Source organism: Malania oleifera, chromosome 7, assembly GCF_029873635.1.
Source record: "Malania oleifera isolate guangnan ecotype guangnan chromosome 7, ASM2987363v1, whole genome shotgun sequence".
NCBI classification, from domain to species: Eukaryota; Viridiplantae; Streptophyta; class Magnoliopsida; order Santalales; family Ximeniaceae; genus Malania; species Malania oleifera.
In genome coordinates this window covers 94,178,739-94,198,818 of record NC_080423.1, presented here as the reverse complement: position 1 = coordinate 94,198,818, position 20,080 = coordinate 94,178,739, and the positions used below count along the sequence as shown (strand labels likewise).

The 20,080-nt window shown below is 33.1% G+C and overlaps 1 protein-coding gene across 1 annotated transcript; it reads left to right on the top strand.

The window, feature by feature from the left end:
- The first annotated feature begins 4,700 nt into the window (after window positions 1-4,700).
- Window positions 4,701-5,629, top strand: LOC131159688 (calcium-binding allergen Bet v 3). Its single transcript, XM_058114780.1, has one exon. The coding sequence runs from the start codon at window positions 4,789-4,791 to the stop codon at window positions 5,365-5,367; it is 579 nt and encodes a 192-aa protein (XP_057970763.1). The 5' UTR covers window positions 4,701-4,788; the 3' UTR covers window positions 5,368-5,629.
- The last annotated feature ends 14,451 nt before the right edge of the window (window positions 5,630-20,080 follow it).

Genomic DNA, 20,080 nt, shown 5'->3' with positions numbered 1-20,080 from the left:
TCCCTAGTTCAATTCTGGGTTGAACCAAACCGGTGTCATTTATGGGTCTGAGACTCCCTAGTTCAATTAACAAGTTGAAACCAACCGTTACATTATAACCATTTTGTACATAAAATTTGCTTCTGAAATACAAGCAGAGATGTAACACTTAAGCTCATAAGAGGCACTCTAATATAATATGCAATAATGCTTAGTAGAGTAAAGGTGTGTAAATCTATTCAAACCCTAATGAGAAATTTTCTCCAGAAGTATTTTTCAAGAACAAACCATAGAACCTAGGGTTTTGGTTTCAAGTGATTTTGCACAAAAAATACATACATTTGAAAATCTATTGTAACGATCCGAAGAATAATGGTATTTAAATAATAAAAAGAAAGGGAAATTGAAACCGAAAATAGAAGGAGGCAGTTGACGACGTTGCATTTTGGAAAGGATAATCTTGAGGAATTTTTCAGCTCCTCGTCGACAAATACAGGGGACTCGTCGACAAGGGTATAACAGGAGCTCGTCGATGAGGATAGGATTCGTCGACCAGAAGATACCGAGAGAGAATTTTTGGAAACTTGAAATTCGTCGACGAGGGTTGAAGTTCGTCGACGAACTTTCTATAGGACTCGTCAATGAGGTGACGTGGCTCGTTGACGAATCCCGCAGTATAAATAGGGTTAAACGTGATTTTTAGTCCATTTTCCTATGCAGAAACCCTCTCTCTCTCATCCTTCGATCCTTCCCCTTTCTCTCTTCGATTTTGGGGTTGGATTTCTGCCGATTCGAGGATCTGAAGCCACCACGATGCTCCTGGAAAAGTTCTCTACAAGTCTGTCGGAGCGGATCATCGGCGGGGCTGAGTTGGGAAATCATCCCAAATCCAGGGTAAGACTTTCTACTCAGTATTTGGTTAATTGACAGTTGTAGGAAGTGATATACGTGTAGAGATACTAAAAATTTAGTTTTTTGGAATGTTATTTCTAGGGTGTTGAGTTTGAAACCCTGCGGGTGTAAGATAGATTTTCTTAGGGGCTTTTCAGGAATCAGGTAAGGGGATAAACTAAACTAGTTCTTTTAAGAAAATGTATGTATATATAGCATTTGATTTCAGGAAAGTAAATATGTCTATATATATGATTTATATTTGAGAAAACACTATTGAAAATGATGGTATATTGAATATATGAAAAACCTATTCAAATGTGGCATGAGTAGAAATTGTTATGAAATACCGTTTTCTAGAAATGTGATTATGATACTGATTTTTATAATAGAAAACTGGCGTACGGGTTGAGATATTTATATATGTTTGTCGGCGTACGGGTCGAGCTATGTGTATGATTTGCCAGCATATGAGCTGTTCCATGAATATGATTTGCCAGCGTACAGGCTGTGCTATGTGCATGATTTGTCGGCGTACGGGCCGAGCTATGATAAAATATGAAATACCGATGTACGGGCCGATGATTTTCATGATATACATATATATGCAAAATGATATGATTGATTTGATAATTAATGATATGAAATATTTATGTATCACAATTTCAGTATATGTTATATGATATAAGAACCTAGTTGGCTTGGTCTAAACTAGCACTTACACGGTACCGTTGCTATGTGTTCATGGTCTTCATGATCATGATATTTGTGTTAACGTCGCTGTACGGAGTGGTGTGAGATTGGATGGTCGATGTGGTTTTTAAGAAGTGTGTGAGCGACCTTGGTGTACGGACCAGGTTAGGCAGACCCATCAGACTTACAAACTGTACTTTTGACTTGGCAGTGGTCAGCCAACTATTGTCAAGTTCCGCCTTTGGGCCACACAACCCAGTCATATGGGGGTATACATGACAACAGCAAGCTAACCTACCATGAATGTTTTTGTATTATTATTATATGAGATGAAATATGTTTATGATAATGTAGTATGTTCTGCCATGTTTTTGATGATATATATGTTTTCCCAGATTTGACAAAACAGTACTGAATATGTTATGTATGGTATATGTATAACACAGAATACTGATGTTGTCACACACTGATATTAGTTTATTTCCCTTATTGAGAGGTATCTCACTCCAAAATTTTATAAACTTTTCAGGAGTCTCAGATAGAAGAGCAGGAAAAGCCCCATTGATCTAGTGTTGTTTGTCTGCTCTCTTTGAATGGTAAGTTTTAGTAGGGACAGTTGGCTTTTGTGGGAAGTGTCCCTAAATCTTGTTTTTGGGATGTATATACTGAAATACAGTGGATATAGTGACTCTGGTATTTATGGTAATGTGATGGATGTTTTCATCTTTATAATATTGTCATTGTATGTTTTCTGCTGCTTAGGCTTTCGTTATGTGTTCTGATGTATCCTTCGTACCCAAGAGTCTAGGTGGATTATGAACTGTTGAGTTGACCTTTGTGATATTGTATTTATTGTATAAAAAAAAATTGGTAATTAAGCAGATCGTCACATCTATGTGCAAATCAAAGCAAGTAAAAGTCCAAATAAAATACTCTCTTGTAAAAATGATTTTCAAGAAAAATGAAAGAGAGTTTGGAAAGTGTAACAAAGATTTGACCCTAAAAAGATTTTGTAATTGAACGGTTGTTTGGGGGAACTTTGATTAATAAATAATTTGAAAGAATTTTAATGCTAATCAAAGTTACTAATCTTGGCTTATGAAGGGGTTTATACAAACTCAGGGAAATTTTTGACCGTTGGGGACACGTTGGGTATTATTAAAAAATTTTAATTAATTTTTAACCATAATTACCCAGTTTGAAAATTGCAACCTGAGAGATTCGGTTGCCCTAGCCATAGGTTCGGTCGCTCGAATACTCACAAAGAGAAAAGACATTTTTTGAAGTTCGGGTACCCGAGTCTGGGTTCGGTCAGTTGAACAAAAGCTAGAAACATTCGTTCGTAGGTTCGGGTGCCTGGTACTAAGTTCGGTTAACCGAACCAACAGGTTCGGTCGCCCGAGGCTTTGAACGTGGGGTTTGGGTGCCCGAGTTGGTGAAAAGGTATTTGACATGAGTTCGATCGCCTGAGGACGCTCAGTTCAATTTGGTTCGATTGCCCGAACCAAGTCAAATTTTTGACCGGACAACAGTTCGGTCGCCCGAGGCAGTTTGAACTGCTAGGTTCGGTCGCCTAAAAGCCATTTGATTTTTTCCTAAGGTCATTTTCTTTACACTAAAATTTTTCTAATAATATGAAAACTATGTTAGGATTTTGTGCACTTAAGTGTGGGAACTTAAGGTCTATCTAAAGCCAAAAACTTGGTTTCGGTCGACCGAAGGGTCTCTAAGGTCATTTGGTTCCCTATGGTTAATCTACGGTCAACTAAGCATTCAAAACATATCATGCAAAATGTATGCATTATTACAGACTAAATAATAAAAATAAATGCATTACAAATTAAAATCAAAATGTCTTCTTCTTTTACTCTTCATCTTCACCAGGAGTATGTGAGCTCTATGTCCCTACTGGTTTTCTTTTTGCGGTATCTTATGCTCGTACTGAAATGACAACTTGTTCAAACACTAAACGCACACATAGGATACTTGTGGTTTGTTAGCATCAAAACAGAGATCAGACTCAAAAGACCAACAATGACCTACTTTGTGTCTTAAATGCCAAAGTATTTCATGACTCACATTTAAACAAAGTTAAATTTAACAGATTATAATTCGTTGATATAGTCAACATAAATCCAACCCAAAAATTTAAATGATTTGGGTTGAACAGTTGTCACGCTATGTTTAATTTTTGAAAATATTAAAATAATACATTCTAACAACAACTCACTTGTTGTCTTGACCAAGTGTACAAGGTAGAAATGTCAACCCAAATAAGCAATCCCATGTATTTATTCTCTTTTTGAAATCTTTTGTTAACTTTCTCTCTTTATCTACTTATTATTTTCTTTTTGATTGTTTGTACAATTAAGTATAAGGGCAAAAGCCATTGACCTCCCTTGAGGTTTACTAAAAAAGGCACCGATAAAAAAAAGATACTAATCTTTCCTAAGGTTTGAAAATTTCAAGACCTCTCTTGAGATTTGAAAAATTCTAAAAACTTTCATTGAGATTTGTCAAAACAAAAAAAAAAAAAAAAAAAATCTTTTGAGGGATTTTTTTTTTTTTTTTTTTTTGTTTTTGTTTTTTTTTTTTCTTTGTAAATCGCAAGGGAAGTTTTTTTTTTTTTTTGGCAAACCTCAGGGAAGGTCTGTGTCATTTTTAAAACCTCATGGATGGTTAATGAAAATTTTAAAACTTCGGGAAGGTTCCTGTCTTTTTGTCTAACCTCAGAAGAGGTGAGTGTCTTTTACCCTGAGTATATAATAACAAGAGTTTAGGATTAGCAAATTTGGTAGTGGTTTATTGGTCAATATGTTAAATATTAATTCATATTTATTAAAATACTAAAGAAAAAATATAAAATATATCATAAATTTCTTAATCAATACCTATTTATAATTCAATAATTAATAAGAAAATTTACAAATAATTTAATCAAAATATTTAAACATCATTCATTATTAATTTCAATTTAGCCCATTAACCCATTTTGTAATTAAAGTTGTGATGAGAAATTCAAAGGTGGTAAGTGGTCGACTTGTTGACCATTCTAATAGTCCAGAAGCTGGCGAATAGTTTGACCATTAAACGCGCTTCTTCTCTTAAATTTTAGAACCCCTGTTTAGTAGAGGGAGACTACCTTTAAATTTGAATCCTGGTGGATTGATCAGTCGCAAGCGACCGCAGGAGAAGGAGGAGGAGGAAGCGGAAGAGACACCGGCGATGGAGAAACGCAGCGTTTTGAAGAAGTCGACGTCCTCGTTCCGCCTCCGCTGCCCCAGTCTCAACTCCCTCCGCCTCCGCCGCATCTTCGACATCTTCGACGCCAACGCCGACGGCATCATCACTGTCGCCGAGCTCGGCCGCGCTCTCAATCTCCTCGGCCTCGACGCCGACCTCGCCGAGCTCCGCTCCATCGTCGCCTCCTTCATCCAGCCGGGAAACGCTGGCCTCCGCTACGAGGACTTCGAAGCGCTCCACCGGTCCCTCGGCGACGCCTTCTTCGGCGTCGAGGAGGAGGACGACGACGATGCCGCCACCGCCGGGGACTGCGCCGCGGAGAAACTGAAGCAGGAGGAGTCGGATCTGACGGAGGCGTTCAAGGTTTTCGACGAGGACGGGGACGGGTACATATCAGCGCAGGAATTGCAGATAGTGTTGGGGAAATTAGGATTGCCGGAAGCTAGAGAGATCGAGAGAGTTCAGCAGATGATCGTCTCGGTCGATCGCAACTGCGACGGCCGCGTTGATTTCTTTGAATTCAAGGATATGATGCGCCGGAGCGTTCTGGTCCGGAATTAATCGTCCCAGAAGAAAGGTCTCTTCAATTTCTTCATGGATTTTTTCTTTTTTAAAAAAATTTCAGCTTACTTTTCCGTCCTGCCGATCATCTTCGGCGATTGTTAGTCCATTCTGTAATTGATCACAATCAGCTGCGTTGGTTGCAGCGGATTTAAGTTAGAGACAATCAATTAGCATTTAGATCTCAAATTCTCGCTTGGGATCTTGTAATGTAATAGTTTTCTTTTTCTGAAAAACAAAAAAAAAAAATTTGGTTTCCCAATTGCTTGGCTGTGTGTGTGATTATATGCATGAACGTGCATGTTGCATGTTTATAACCGTTGATAATGATTGCACTACTTGTTTAGTTTACAACTTGTGATTTGGGGATTGAAATGTATTTTTCATTTTATTTTTCACTTCGTTTTACATTTTAAGAAAATGAAAAATATACTAAATTTATATATAATTAATATTTAATTTGTATTCATATTAAAATAGTTTTTTATTTTTGATAATATTTAATAAAAAGGAAAAATATATGAAAAAATGAGTTTATTCTTTATTTTCTTTCTTTATCCAAACCGACATTAAATTATATTAAAATAAATTACATTTAAAAATAAAATCTTATTTATAAATTTATTATATAATTTATTTTCCTTCTTATTTTCTTTGATAACCAAATAGAAAGAATAATGGCATTATATTTTAGTTGCTTAAGAAAAATAGTCCAACTCAATATATTACAAAGCAAAGACATTTTCTATATATATATATATATATATATAAGAGTTCCAAGTCTGTTAAACTTTTGTTAAGACTTAAGAAAAATTCAATTCAATTATTTGACCGTTAAAAGTAGGCTTTCGTCTCATATTGAGATTTCTATATTAAATATGAGTGAGGATTAATTTGGAATTGCATTTGAAATTTTTAGGATTAGTTAAAACATAAACAACCGAAAACTAGAAAGCAGAACTAAGAACTAAAAATTAGAAATATAAAAATTGAAAACACAAACTAAAATTGAAAAATAGCAATTGTTAAATGAATTAAAAACTTGATTAAAGCAGATGCTCATATTTGTGTTCTTAAATGGAATGACAAGTTAAAAAAAAACAAATATGAGAAAAATAGCAGAAGTATAAAATAATTGTCAAAAATAAAAATTATTATAATTATTTTACTTAATCATTGTATTTTAGAATTCAAATTAAAAAATAGTAAAAATATTTTTAAAATGATTTTTATTATTTTTAGTTTTTTGAAATTTTATGAAAAATTTTATTTTAATTATATTTTAAACTCATATAATTATTTTATTTCAATTTTAATAAAAAAAAAGTACAAAATTATTGATTTAATTCAAACTAAAAACTTAATTTTTTTTAGATCTTTAAAAATACTGTTTTAAATTCGTCTTGAACAATCACACTTATAATTGTTAATTACTATTCAATGTGGGCATACACACTCTATCTTTGCAAAATTTAAAAAAAAAAATTAAAATTAAAATATTTAAAAACCGCGTAAACCTATGACTTGACAAAAACATATAATCTTTCTTGAGATTTGAAAACTTGCTCTTTAATGTTGAATAGCTTACGTGATTCCTACATTTTGATAGTCATTGTTGAATTTAGTTTTTTTCATCAAATATTAAGGTAAAAGAAGCGTTATTTGTAAAGTGAAATTACTTCTAATTGACCATACCTTATTTGGCTAAGAATGTGCTTGTAAGACTGAATTTAAATGGTGATAAAATTGAATTGGTTATAATTAAGAACCCCTCTCATATTTTAATTGCATGATACATAATGTTAGTTCCACATTAAAAGTGTACTATAAAAATCTTGAACTTATAAATACATGGTTTGACTCTAACCATGTGAGATGACTTTTAAAGGATAAAATTGCGAGGTTAGTGGGTTAAAGTAGGCAATACCTCGCCGTAGTTGGGACACTGCATAGAAGTATTTTTGACAAGGGTGTGACAAATTGGATGGAAGATAATGTCACAATCACACATCAAATGTGTGCCAATATTTGACGATGACATCAGAGATTGGATGGGATTGAGAATGTCACAATCTCGTATCGAATGTGTATTAGGGAAATATTGAGGTTATAAGAATGGTTTGGGCTCCAACTAAGTGAGATGACTTTTAAAGACAAAATCATGAGGTTAATCGATCAAAACAAATAACGTCTCATTGGAGTTGAATCTCAGACCCTGACACGGGGTACGAAGAATTTAGAGAAATTGGATTGAACTAGTTATGATATTACTGTATCCCCTAAACTACGATCTGTCATATATAGGAGACAAGTTAAGAACATGAATTAAATTCTTCTTTTTCTTCTTTTTCCATTTTTAGACCTACAAGATGTCATAACCTGAGCAATTGGTTGGTGATGAATGAGAATAGCTAACCTTAAGCTCGTCTATGTGAGTTAAAGACTTGTGTTTTCCTTGTCCAATATCATTCTAACTGCACCCAATGGTTTTAAAACTTGAATAGGACCACTTAGATCGGCTCGACCACGTTAGGTCTTGGGGATAGCATGAAATTAGAGTTGAGGTAGCTTGAGGTCAACTTGACAAAAAATATGTGACTTGGTAAACTCATATCTCTTGAAAGGAAATATGTGACTTGGTAAGCTCATATCTCTTCAAAGGCAAAAAAACATTTTTCTAGTTCAACCAGAATTGACCCACCGATTCAACCATGCATGCTAATTGACCCATTAACAATACCACATTGATCATCAATTTGATTCTCAAACCACAAATAATACAACATAGGCTATGAAAAAAAAAATTGGCAATCAAATTAGCTTGTCCAAAAGAATAATTTATAATGTCCCCATTCAGAATCATCTCCAAAGGGAAATTTTAATTTAATTTAATTTATTTTAAAGGCTATAGATAATAGATATGATGTACATTTAAAGAGGGGAGTTTCCGAGGAAGGGGCACAAAGAACATGATATGGGCCTGGCTGAGTGAGGGCCAATTCAAGATTTGGAAGCACTTTGTATGGGCCGCTGGCAGCCCAACCTGAAAAAGGCCTTCAACTCAAACTTGCTTTTGTATCTGGCCCAATTAGAATCTTCTTGCATGCATGATCTATCATAGTCAAGAAAAATACTTTTGGAAATTGACCCCCAACTCTTCAAGGCTTTCCTTCAACCCTTCTCTCTCTCTCTCTCTCTCTCTCTCTCTCTCTCTCTCTCTCTCTCTCTCTCTCTCTCTCTCTCTCTCTCTGTGCATCCAAACCTCTCCACTTGGGGGCTGAACTCTACTTCTTTTTTCTTTCTTTTTCCAAGCATCCAAACAAATGCATTCGGCTGAAGGTCTAAACATCTCTATTTTTGTAAGTACTTATAGAGCTTTAAGGCCCTGTTTGTTAGTTGAAAAATAAAAATCATGTTGGCCTATTCAGATCGAAAATGTATAATTTTTAGATTATGTAGTCATAAAAATATGATTTTTTTAGCATAAATAGTATAATATTTAAATGATTTGGCCCGGTTCAATTATTTGTTTGATATTAACCCAATTTAACGAAGCTTCAAATACCCGATCAAATCCAAATGGTTCAATTTCGGTTAAAGTTTATAGTAAACCCAAAATTTAATCCAGTGAACATATTTCAAGCATTTGATTAGATAAACTAAATCATATCCACCGACAAACACTTTTATGATTGGTATCAACTTAAAAACATTATTTGGTAGATGTAAAGTGGAGTGGGTTTGTTTATATATATATATATATATATAGGGAGGGCTTGTTGCTTTCGGCTTTGGGTGTTGGTGTTGGTGTTGTAGCTTAGTTCCATCTAATAATAATTAAAAACAAAATAAATAAAATAGTGGGCAGGGGGATTGATATGTGCATAAAATCAAGGCATATCTATTAGATTGCTTACCCAAAAATAGAAGAAGAAAGAAGATTAAAGTAAGTATGTTGTCAAGACAACCACTAAATATATAAAGGATTCTCATCACATCTTCATGGGCTGACAATAGATTGATGAGTTTCATGGCAAATCTAGGCACAAGATTAGACATAGAAAGTATTAGTTTTGAGCTCCTTCCAAAGGGATCATTAGGGATTTTGGTCGATGACATTATGGGGCATCCTTTCCCTCACTACTTATTATTCTGTTTGTCGGAGTGCAAAACCAAATTCTTAATATCTTGAATGCTCTTACTTGCCCATATACACAAAACTAAAGGACTAAGTGGCACAATTTGCATGCAATTGTTGTAGAAGCTTCCATTTACATTAGATTAAAATTGCGCAGGTTAGTTTTCATTAGGTCATACGTATCTCATATGCGAATTTTTCATGACAAATTTAAAGTATATTATAACTTTAATGGTTGTTTAGTCCTGAAGTTGTTGTAGCTAAATGTTTGAGTTTTAGTTATAACTTTTTACAAAATTGCACGAGTTTTTTTCAGTTGAATTTAAAAAAGTAAGAAAAAAGATAAAAGGGAAATTATTTCTAGAACTCTTGCAAAAGTAGGAGGAAAATAAAAGAGACAAGCTCGTTAAACTAACTAGACATTTTGAATCCTTGTCGAATTCTTGAAATATGAGTAGGACATTCTCAATGCTCATGCTTATGCTTGATTCATTATTGATAGGACATATGAAAATTTCCTAACTAGGGAAAAATGAGGGGAAAAAATGGGTTAAGACAAAGTTTAATCCAACAAAAGAAAAGGAAAGAGCAAAAGATATAAGGAAAATATTTTCTCAAACTCTTGCAAAAGTAGGAAGAAAACAAGAGAAACACATTCATTATAACCAACTAAGTATTGTTTTGTTTGAGGGGAAAAAAAAAACTAGTCATTTTAAACCTCCTCTAAGATTTGTTAAAAAAATACAAATCTGCTCTTATATTTTGTAAAAAGACAAACTTTTTTAGGACAAGTCTATATCTTTCTTGCAAATCTCAAGAGAGATTTGTGATATTTTTGAAATCTCATGGTAGGTTTTTGGTAATTTTGAACTCTCAAGGGAGGTCTCTATCTTTTTGCCAATTCTCAAGAGAGATCTCTATCTTTTTGACAAATTTTAGGGAAAGTGAGTGTCTTTTACCCAAAATAATATAGAAATATTGTATCAAGATAATAATTTTTTGATAAATTTTCATATCATGCATGATTTTCATATTAAATAATCATGAGCGTCAAGAATTTCTAATTCATATTCTAATGAATCTTCGAGGGTTTTATATAGCTATGTCCACTAACAAAAACATAAATTTCTTTATTTTTTTTAATAGATTTAGCCAAACAAAATCAAGAGATAAAGAAAGTACCCTTTTTTAAAACAATAAAATAAAATATTGAAGTACATTTTTTTTTTTGAAAAAAGAAAAAAGAAAAGGGTAATGTTTTTTTTGTTTTTTGTTTTTTGTTTTCCTCCCTTGCACCAAACACGACACTACTCTTGTCACCATGGCCCAAATTCATTAACAAGATGCCTGAAGTCATCATCAATGACCATAAAAAAAATGGGGGAGACATGTTATTGCCATGATGCCTCGTTGATTGCTATCTTATTTTTTATATTTAAAAAAATAGAAAACACAAAAACAACTCCTAGGTTGGCACAAGGGGACAAAATGGTTTTGATGAGATTGAGAATATATAATGGAGAATTTAAGCTTAGGGAGAACATAAACATAAACAACACAAAACACTCCCCAAACATCGCCTTGGATTTTAATGATGTTATTTGACAACTGTTCCTTACTGCCTGTATTATCCTCCATCCTGTGGGCAGTCCAAAAATTAAATAATAATAATAATAATACTAAATAAATAAATTTTTATTTACTTTTTATATAATAAGCCACGTTATCACCAACATCATCATTCAAACCCACCTCTGTTTGGAGGAGGGCAATATATTTGCTTATTTGATTCCATTTGCCAAGTCAATTATATTATTTATTATTTATTATTATTATTATTATTAAAAAAATTGACTTTTACTACTTTGATAAAAGCCATAGACCTTTTCTAAAATTCTAAAAATTCAACGAACCTCCTTAAGGCTTTTATTAAAAGACACGGATTTCATTAAAGTCTCATAAACTTAAGAGTGTATTCAAATCAAGTCGAGACAATAAAATACTCAAACTCAACTCGACTTGAAAATGTTGAGTTCAAAACTCAAATCAAATTCGATGGTTTTTATAGTTGTTAACTTGGACTCGACTAGACTATAAGTTTATAAAACTCGAGTTAGACTCAACTTGATTATAGATTAATACTAAATATATTTATAAAATATATGATATATATAACATATTTTGTTTGATTGTGTTTATGTTTTTATCTTTTTTGTTAGTTATGTTTAGTTTTATTGTCCTAATTTGGTTGGTTGCTGGTGTTGGCTTTTTTTTTAGGGTTCTTCTGTACTCTCCCTCTTGGTTTTATCTTGTAACCACAGTATTTCTCCGCCAAATGTGAGGGTATATTAATAAATAAATGGAGGTGCCGCCTTCTTTTTAAAAAAAAAAATAATATATATAATATAAAATTAATAAACTTAAAAACTCGACTCGAATGCTATTATTGAGTTCAAATTCAATTCGTTAAAATGCTCGAATAATTCGAATTCAATTCAAATTCAAGTAAAATCTAGTCGATTTGAGTTAGAAGACAAGTTGAGTTTGAATAACGTGTGAGTAAATTTGACTCACTTACATTCCTATATAAACATTACTAAATATTTAATTTTTGAAACACTTGTATCCTTTCCGAGAATTTGGCAATAAATTAATAAAGTGGATAAAATTATCATAAAATTTTTAAACTTTAAACAAAATCTATACTTTTTTACTAAATCTGAAAAAGTTCAGTAACGTTTATTCTTATTTGATTTAATAATATATTAAATAATTGATAATATTATAAGAAACAAAAGCAAAAAAGCAAATTGAGTTTAAATTTTTGGAGAGGCTGAGCCCAGCTCGTGCGCGTCCCAAATAATTGAAACGCGTGCAGGGTGCTTTTAAGCTGCTGTTATCTTCTTAGGGATACGATGGGCCCCACCTACCCATTTTACGTTTTCAATGGCAATTGCTCTTTGTTGCTGGACCCTAATAAATTGCCCTTTGGAAGGATAGACGCTTGCTTTGATACTAATGCACAGAGTGTTCGCTTTCGGGCTTTACTCTAATCAGTGAGAGTTTAGGGTAGAAGACATTGATTCATAGGTTTGGTGTCATACCAAGAGGTTCGAATAGCTCGTTGATGGCCAGAGTTCTTATCTAATAAAAAAAAAAAGATAGTGATTTTATTTTATTCTTAAGGTGTATTATTAGAAAGATAAAAATCTTACCTCATATTTTACAAAAAGATAATTTTTTTTAAGAGAGGTCTATATCTTTTTAGCAAATCTCAAGAGAAGTTTATTACATTGTTGAAAGCTGGAGAAAGGTCGGTGACATTTTTAAAATATCGGGAGGTCTTTGTCTTTCTGATAAATCTCGAAAGAGGTGGGCATTTTTTGCCATTTATTTATTTAGTTATAAATACTAAAATAGTTTAATTTGGACCTAGTTGCTATTTAAAAATCTTTTATAAAATTTATGGATTTTTTATTTTAATTATATTTTCAATTCAGAAGATCAATTTACTTAAACTAATTTAACCAAAGATTACCTATAAAATGAATAATTTTATCCATAAAAGTTAATTATGGATATTGAAGTATTTTAACAATAAGTTGCCAAAATGACTGAAAACTAAGAAATTTGATTTTTTTTTTTCAAACAAATCTGAAAATTGACCTAAAAAAAAACCCTTATAAAGTAAAAAAGCACTTTAGCATAATATGTTCTTGCATCATATAAAAAAAAATAGTGTTGACCTTATAGGTCATACCCGATTTTGATAATGACAAATACTTGTTGTATTTGATGGATGTTTGAGGATATGTGCAAGTATACTGTTGGCAGATCAAAATGATGGCACAAGGAGTAAGAGTTGAAGGCTTTGAAGATCCTATTTATGTTGTATTTAAAATCTTTATTCTTTATGGGTCTGTAATAATAAATAGGGTTTGGAATATAATAATTATATGCATCACCTGCATGGTATGATAGTAATATAATAATTATATGCATCACCTGCATGGTATGATAGTAAGTTCAAAACGAAAAAGGCCTAGAATAACCCTAGGACACCTACACTTGCATATATATATTTGGTTAAATGGAATGGGTGATCACATGATTAAATAGAACCGAAATGCACTTAAGTTACATGTTCGGTCGACTGTACTGCACAAGTACAATATCACCTGGTCGACCGAATCGGGACCGAGTCAACTATTTGACCACTGCTCAGTTGATCGTGACATGCCAGTTCATTCTCACCCCGTTGACCGAACTCCCTCAGAGTCAACTCTTTGACCTTACGGTCGACCGAACCCAAAACGTAAGCCAACGCCTTGGTCGACCGAGTTCCCACGTGTGAGAACTCAACGCTTCGGTTGTGACAACCCGACTAATAATAGTATTTAAATAATAAAGAGGAAGGGAAATAGAAACAATACAGAAGGAAGAAGTCGCGTTCGTCGACGACATTGCAATTTAGAAGGAAAAACTCGGGGAAAGTTATCAGGGCCTTGTCGACGAACACAAGGGATTCGTCGACGAAAGCATAAGAGGATTCGTCGACGAAGACAGAATTCGTTGACAAGAAAATACCGAGAGAGGTTTTTGAGCAGTTTAAATTTCATCTACGAGGAGTGGATTTCGTTGGCGAAATTATTGAAGGACTCGTCGACGAAATGATGTGACTTGTCGACGAATCCAGTCCTATAAATACTAAAAATCCGGATTTTAACTTCACACTTAAGTAACACTTGCCCTCCCTCTCTCCCCTTCGGTTCGCCCTCTCTCTCTCTTTTCGTTTTTGGGCCGAATTTACGTCGGTTCGATGATCTGAAGTCACCACGACGCTCCTGGGAAAGTTCTTTCCAAATCTGCCAGAGCGGATCGTTGGTGAAAGTAAGTTGGAAATCATCCCTAAGTTGAGGTAAGACTTTTTAAGTTAAATTTGATATTACGACAGTTATAGGAAATAATGTACGCGTGAGAATACTGAAGTTTAATATTGGGAGTTTTCAGTCTCAGGGTATTGATCAGGAAATCCTACGAGAGTTAGAGGATATTTTAGGGACTTTCTTAGTAGCCAGGTAAGAGAATAAACTAAACCAGTTATTTTTCTACACGTATTATTATTATTATTATCAGCAAAGGAATGTTCAGTAAATATGCATGATTTTGAATATTATTGAGAAAATGTGTGTTACTAGAAAAATACTGCTGTTGTATAAGAATTGTGATTTTTGAATGAAATGCATAATTTACCCAACTTCGTGTGGCATGAGTATTATTTTTCATGAAAAGTATTATGTTACGACAATTTTACGAATAAGCATGGTTTCAGGGATTACGTAATAATGCAGTAAATGATGATTTTGAAATACATGATAAATGATTTATTTTCAGAATGATATGTATGATATGTTCGGTACGAGACCGTAATTATGATATGTTCGGCACGAGGCCGTAGTTACGATATGTTTGGCATGAGGTCGTAATTATGATATGTTCGGCATGAGGTCGTAATTATGAAATGTTCGGCGTGAGGCCGTAATTATGAGATTATGAAAGATGCTATACTATCATGTACTATATGTTATCAGAACCCGGATGTTAGTTTAGTTCCGTTCAGGAGCTCGGTACCGTAGCTATATAGATCAAAAATCTATGTTCAGACTTGTGTTAACCACCTCACGAGGGGGTGGGAGATGGATAGTCGACGTGGTTTTCAGTATAAAGGTATAGACGTCCACCTGACAGTCCGGACCAGAGTGTGGCGGACCCATCGTACTTACAAACATTTTTCACTTGGCAATGGTTGGCCAGCCATTGTCGGGTCCTGCCTTCGGGCTGCACAACCCGTCATGGGGGGTAATACTTGACATCAGCTAGCTATTCATCCTGAGTATGTTTTTTTAGTATTATAAGATATAATAGACGATTTATGAATGATATGAGTTACTAGAAAAATATGAAAGCATATGATGATTCAACATGTTATGACGTATGTTCACAGATATATGAAATGTTTTGTATATGTATAACTGCATTATATATATATATATATATATATATTCATGCTGCCACACAACTGTATTTAGTTTATTTTCCCTTATTGAGAAGTGTCTCACCCCCAAACTTAATTAATTTTCAGGATACCTTGAGAGACCGGCGGGTCGTGGCCGCCGTTGAGTGAGTTGAGCTTCCCTGCTAGTGGGGTAAGCAGTGAACTAGGATCAGGAGATTTTTGTTGTATGATCCTAGTGTTATTTTGAATTTTTGGAGATTGTAAACATATACAGTATATTGATGATGTAGTAAACTCTGGTATTATGTTTTATGGTTGGATGTATGAGATTGTATACTTGCTGCTACTTAGGTTACCGCTGTAAATGACAAGTGTCCCCGTTACCCACGAGTTCGGGTTGACCATTTGTTTATTATGTTTCATTTTATATTAAGGAAATTGAGGTCGTTACACCGGTCGACCGAACTACTCAGTTTAAAAGCTCCCGGTCGACCGAGCCACGCTAAAAAAATTGCCTCTAGAACCTGGTTGACCGAACTTCTAGTTCATTTCTTACCCGGCCGACCGAACTTGCACAACTTGGTCAACCGAACCTTGCTTCAATCGATTGATGCTCTTGAGTTGTCCCAATATTTTTACCGTGGTTAAAATAATAAAATGGTGTTAAATTGGTTAAATTGTTTTAAAACATTTATAATAATTCCCTGTGTCCTAGACGGTTATAATCAAGGGGATGTCTATATATACCCCCTCATTTGGAATAATTAGTATAAGATTAGCAAATTTGATTAGTAATATTTCTTTGAATTCCAAAATAATTCTCTTTTACTACCAAGTATCCTACACTCATACTTACCTTACCATATTGTCAAAGATTCGTTTGTAAGTATGAATTGAGTGTTCTTGTCCTATAGGTTTGCTCTCTCAAATTTGTGAGTGATTGATAGTATTTTGTTTGAGAGCAAGACCTCAAGTTTTCTTAGGAGATTTTATTAATAAGTCTTTCCTAAGAAGACTTCACTTGAGGTTCTGAGTATTGCACTATCATTGCAATATTTTAAGAAGTTCTCATTCGATTTTGGTTGCTAAAAATATTTTCAAATAATCTTCAAATATCTTGTGTGTTTCATTTTAAAAAAAAATTTCTTGGAGAGATATTTGTTTATGTTCTAAAGATCTTTGTTGCAATATTCCTTGAATAATATTATCTTTTGAAAACAAAGATCAAATCCTTTTTACAAACAAAATCTATACATCTCTTGAGCTTTATACGTTGAGAAAAATCATCTGTTGAGATATCTAAAGTGTGGCAAGTATCTTTATTTGAACATTGTGATTGAATATATTGTGTGATACAAAGATCATATTATTTGCACTTTCACGCACTGATTGCAACGTTTGCATAAATATTTGAGAGTAGATATCTTAGACCACATTGAACTTACTTCATTATATCATTTGGTAGTGGATGTGATTGTTTATATCAGGTACATATATGCTTTACATGAAAGCGTTATCACTGTACTAATTTCATTATTATGAACATACTATTGTGTTTCTAGGCGTGGCCTGAGGGGGAGATAATCCAGTCCGGTAAGGATTGGTTGTAAAAGTTGAGGTCAGTCCTATGCTAATTGACCTGATTTGTTTAAGTGTTGTTCCACCTGTTTAAGTGAGCATTATAGTGGTAATCCTTATACTTGTTAGCCAAGGTGGGGACATAGGCAATTTTCCGAACTTCGATAACATTTTTGCGTGTCACTTCTCTTTACTGCTTTTTGGTACATGCACAGTTAATTAAATTGCATTATTTAATTTCTAGTACATATTATAATTAATTTACTTTACCTGCACTAGATTGACCATAGGGTTGTGAATATACTGCTGTTAGGATACTGACCTAGGGGATTAATTTTAAAAGTACCAATTCACCTCCCTCTTGGGATCACGATAAAACTAACAAATAGAAAACAAAAACGATACCAAATAGACTTTAATTTTTTTATTGGTTGTGTTGTTTTTGTTTTTCGATGAGTTTACTTAGCCAATTTTTTGAGAAAATTCTAAAAATATTTTATTTTTTATTTTTGGTTTTGTGTTTCTTAATAATTTAGTTCGATTGAATTTTTATGTGTTACATTGAATGAAAAATTACAATTCTTAACATTTTTATTGATTGTGCATTTGTTTTCTCATGGGTTAACCTGGCCAATAATAAAAAAATTTTAAAATGTTAATTTTTAAAATTTTTATTGGCTTTGTGTTTTTTTTAATATTTTAATTAAAAAATGGACTTGAATTAGATATTTCATTATTAGGAGAAAGTGGGACCAAAAAATGAAGGTTTGTACAATGATGTTAATCAATATAATTGTTTTGAATTTCAATATTTTATTTAAATATTTTCTAAATCTTAGTTTATTAATATTTCAATCATTAGAGAAAACTAGGCCAAATCTTTTTCTCAGAAATTGATGGTTCGCACTTCTTAAATTTCCTAATCTTATTTGTAACAATTTAAAGTTTAGCTAATTGGCTTAAGATTATACTATTAAATATTAGGTTCTAAGAATAAAAATGCTTTTATTTTGACTTAGCTTATTGCGGATAACATCCTTGTGGTTGGAACACCGAGATGATTTGTACTATTACACAAAACTAGAGAAAGCTAGTTTTTAGCATCTTAAACTAGAAGTGTGATAGCGTTGGATGAAACTCTCTTAAGAGAATTCTAACAAAAAGGGGGTTTTACAAATAGATGGGTTGATATAATCATGATATATGTGAATTTTCCATCATTTCCTATTGCCCAAAATATTGTTATTCACATTACTTCTCTATGCATAAAGCTTTCAACAAAGAGATTTCCTCTCTTCATATTGTGTGATCGGACTATCTTATGGAACTATAAAAGCCATATTAGATTTGGGTAAGCAAAGTCACACATCTCGTTTCTCTACTGGTGACCTTCTCTTTGCTAGGGCCATAGTGGTAGCACGTAAAACAACAATTTAATATGTTTTGTTTTGTAATAAGTAAGTTTCAAGCTAAAGATTGAGGAAACTTGGTCAAATTATCATCCTTCTTTAACAAGAAAATGCAAAATTAAAGCAATTCATAAAGGAAGTTGCATTAAATATTTGGAGTGAAAATGGAGAAGAAATAGTGATTGATCTTAGTTTTCCAAATTACAAGAGGTCAAAAGGAAAGATTTTCAACAACTCAAAAAAGAGGAATAAATTATAGGAGGAAAAATTTAGGCCCAGAAAAGGAAATTATTGTCTAGGGCAAAGATAAATATCTTTTCGTAATCTATTGCATAGACTAGCTTGACCTATGCCATGTATTGTATGAGGCAATCTATTTCTCATTGCAATAACCTAACAAGACTAGTCTATAATCTTAGTGGGGTAACCCTTAAAGAAAGGTAAATGTGTCCTGCTAGCTACTTAGGATTCTTTATGCATGGCTAAAGCAAAGGGAGTTTGGTTTTCAAAGGCTTCAGTGTTCAACCTAACTCTCTTGGCTAGGGTTGCATGGGGTTATAGCACTTCTAGGACTAATGAAAATGTTTCAAAATAAAATACTTCAAGAATTGATCTTTTTTTAGGCTAACTTACATTTTACTTGGATTGAATGATTCGGGGAGAGAAAAAAGAACAAAAAAAAAAATAGGGTGCCCTTTCTCTCTAGATCACTTTGTTTGGATTGAATCTTAATAGGGAATAACTTTTAAATTTATGCATATGTAGAAAGAAAGCAATTCAAATGACAAATTGTCTATTTAGTACTCTCTCAAAGCTAGTAGAGCTAAAATTTCAATTCTGAAAGAATGAACAATCTAACATTTTCTAGGGAAAATAGAAAAGCATCTTATTAATAACTATTAGAAAAAGTCAATTCCGAATGTAAAAAAAAATGAAGATATATATTTTCTTTAGACTATAATTGCATACACTTATTGTGTGCAGATATAGCTTGCACTTAGAGGCATTCTGGACACACAACATTGTTTTGTTTAGCATCTTCATCTTGCTTAACAATAACTAGGAAAATGTGGGGTTGTCAAGAAATATTTAACTTAAAAAATTAAGAACATTTTAATTGTATGATCATACAATTATTACGAAATATTTTCTAATAGTATAGTAGATTTAATGGGCACATATAAAATTACATAAAAGATTGCATGAAGCTCAAAATTAATTCTATTAAGGGTAGTTTTGGACCAAAAATGAGTTAAGCAGTGTGTAAGATGATGTGGAGGTTGGTGGTTGGTCTATGAATATGATATGTGGATGAAATGGATCATTATGCCAATCTTGTAAGAGGTATTGGATAAATACCCTTACTATAAAAGGATACCCTAATGAAATAGGGAATTAAAATAAATGAATTGTAACAATCATAGAAAATTGTAAAAGGAGGGAAAAGAGAGGGAAATGGAAATACCTAGATTAGAAGAAGTGGAAAAAGAATGAAGAAGATAGATAAAAGAAAGAGGAAGGTAAGAGAGAGAAGGGGGGGATAGAGAGGTACTGGGCTTATTTAGCACTAAG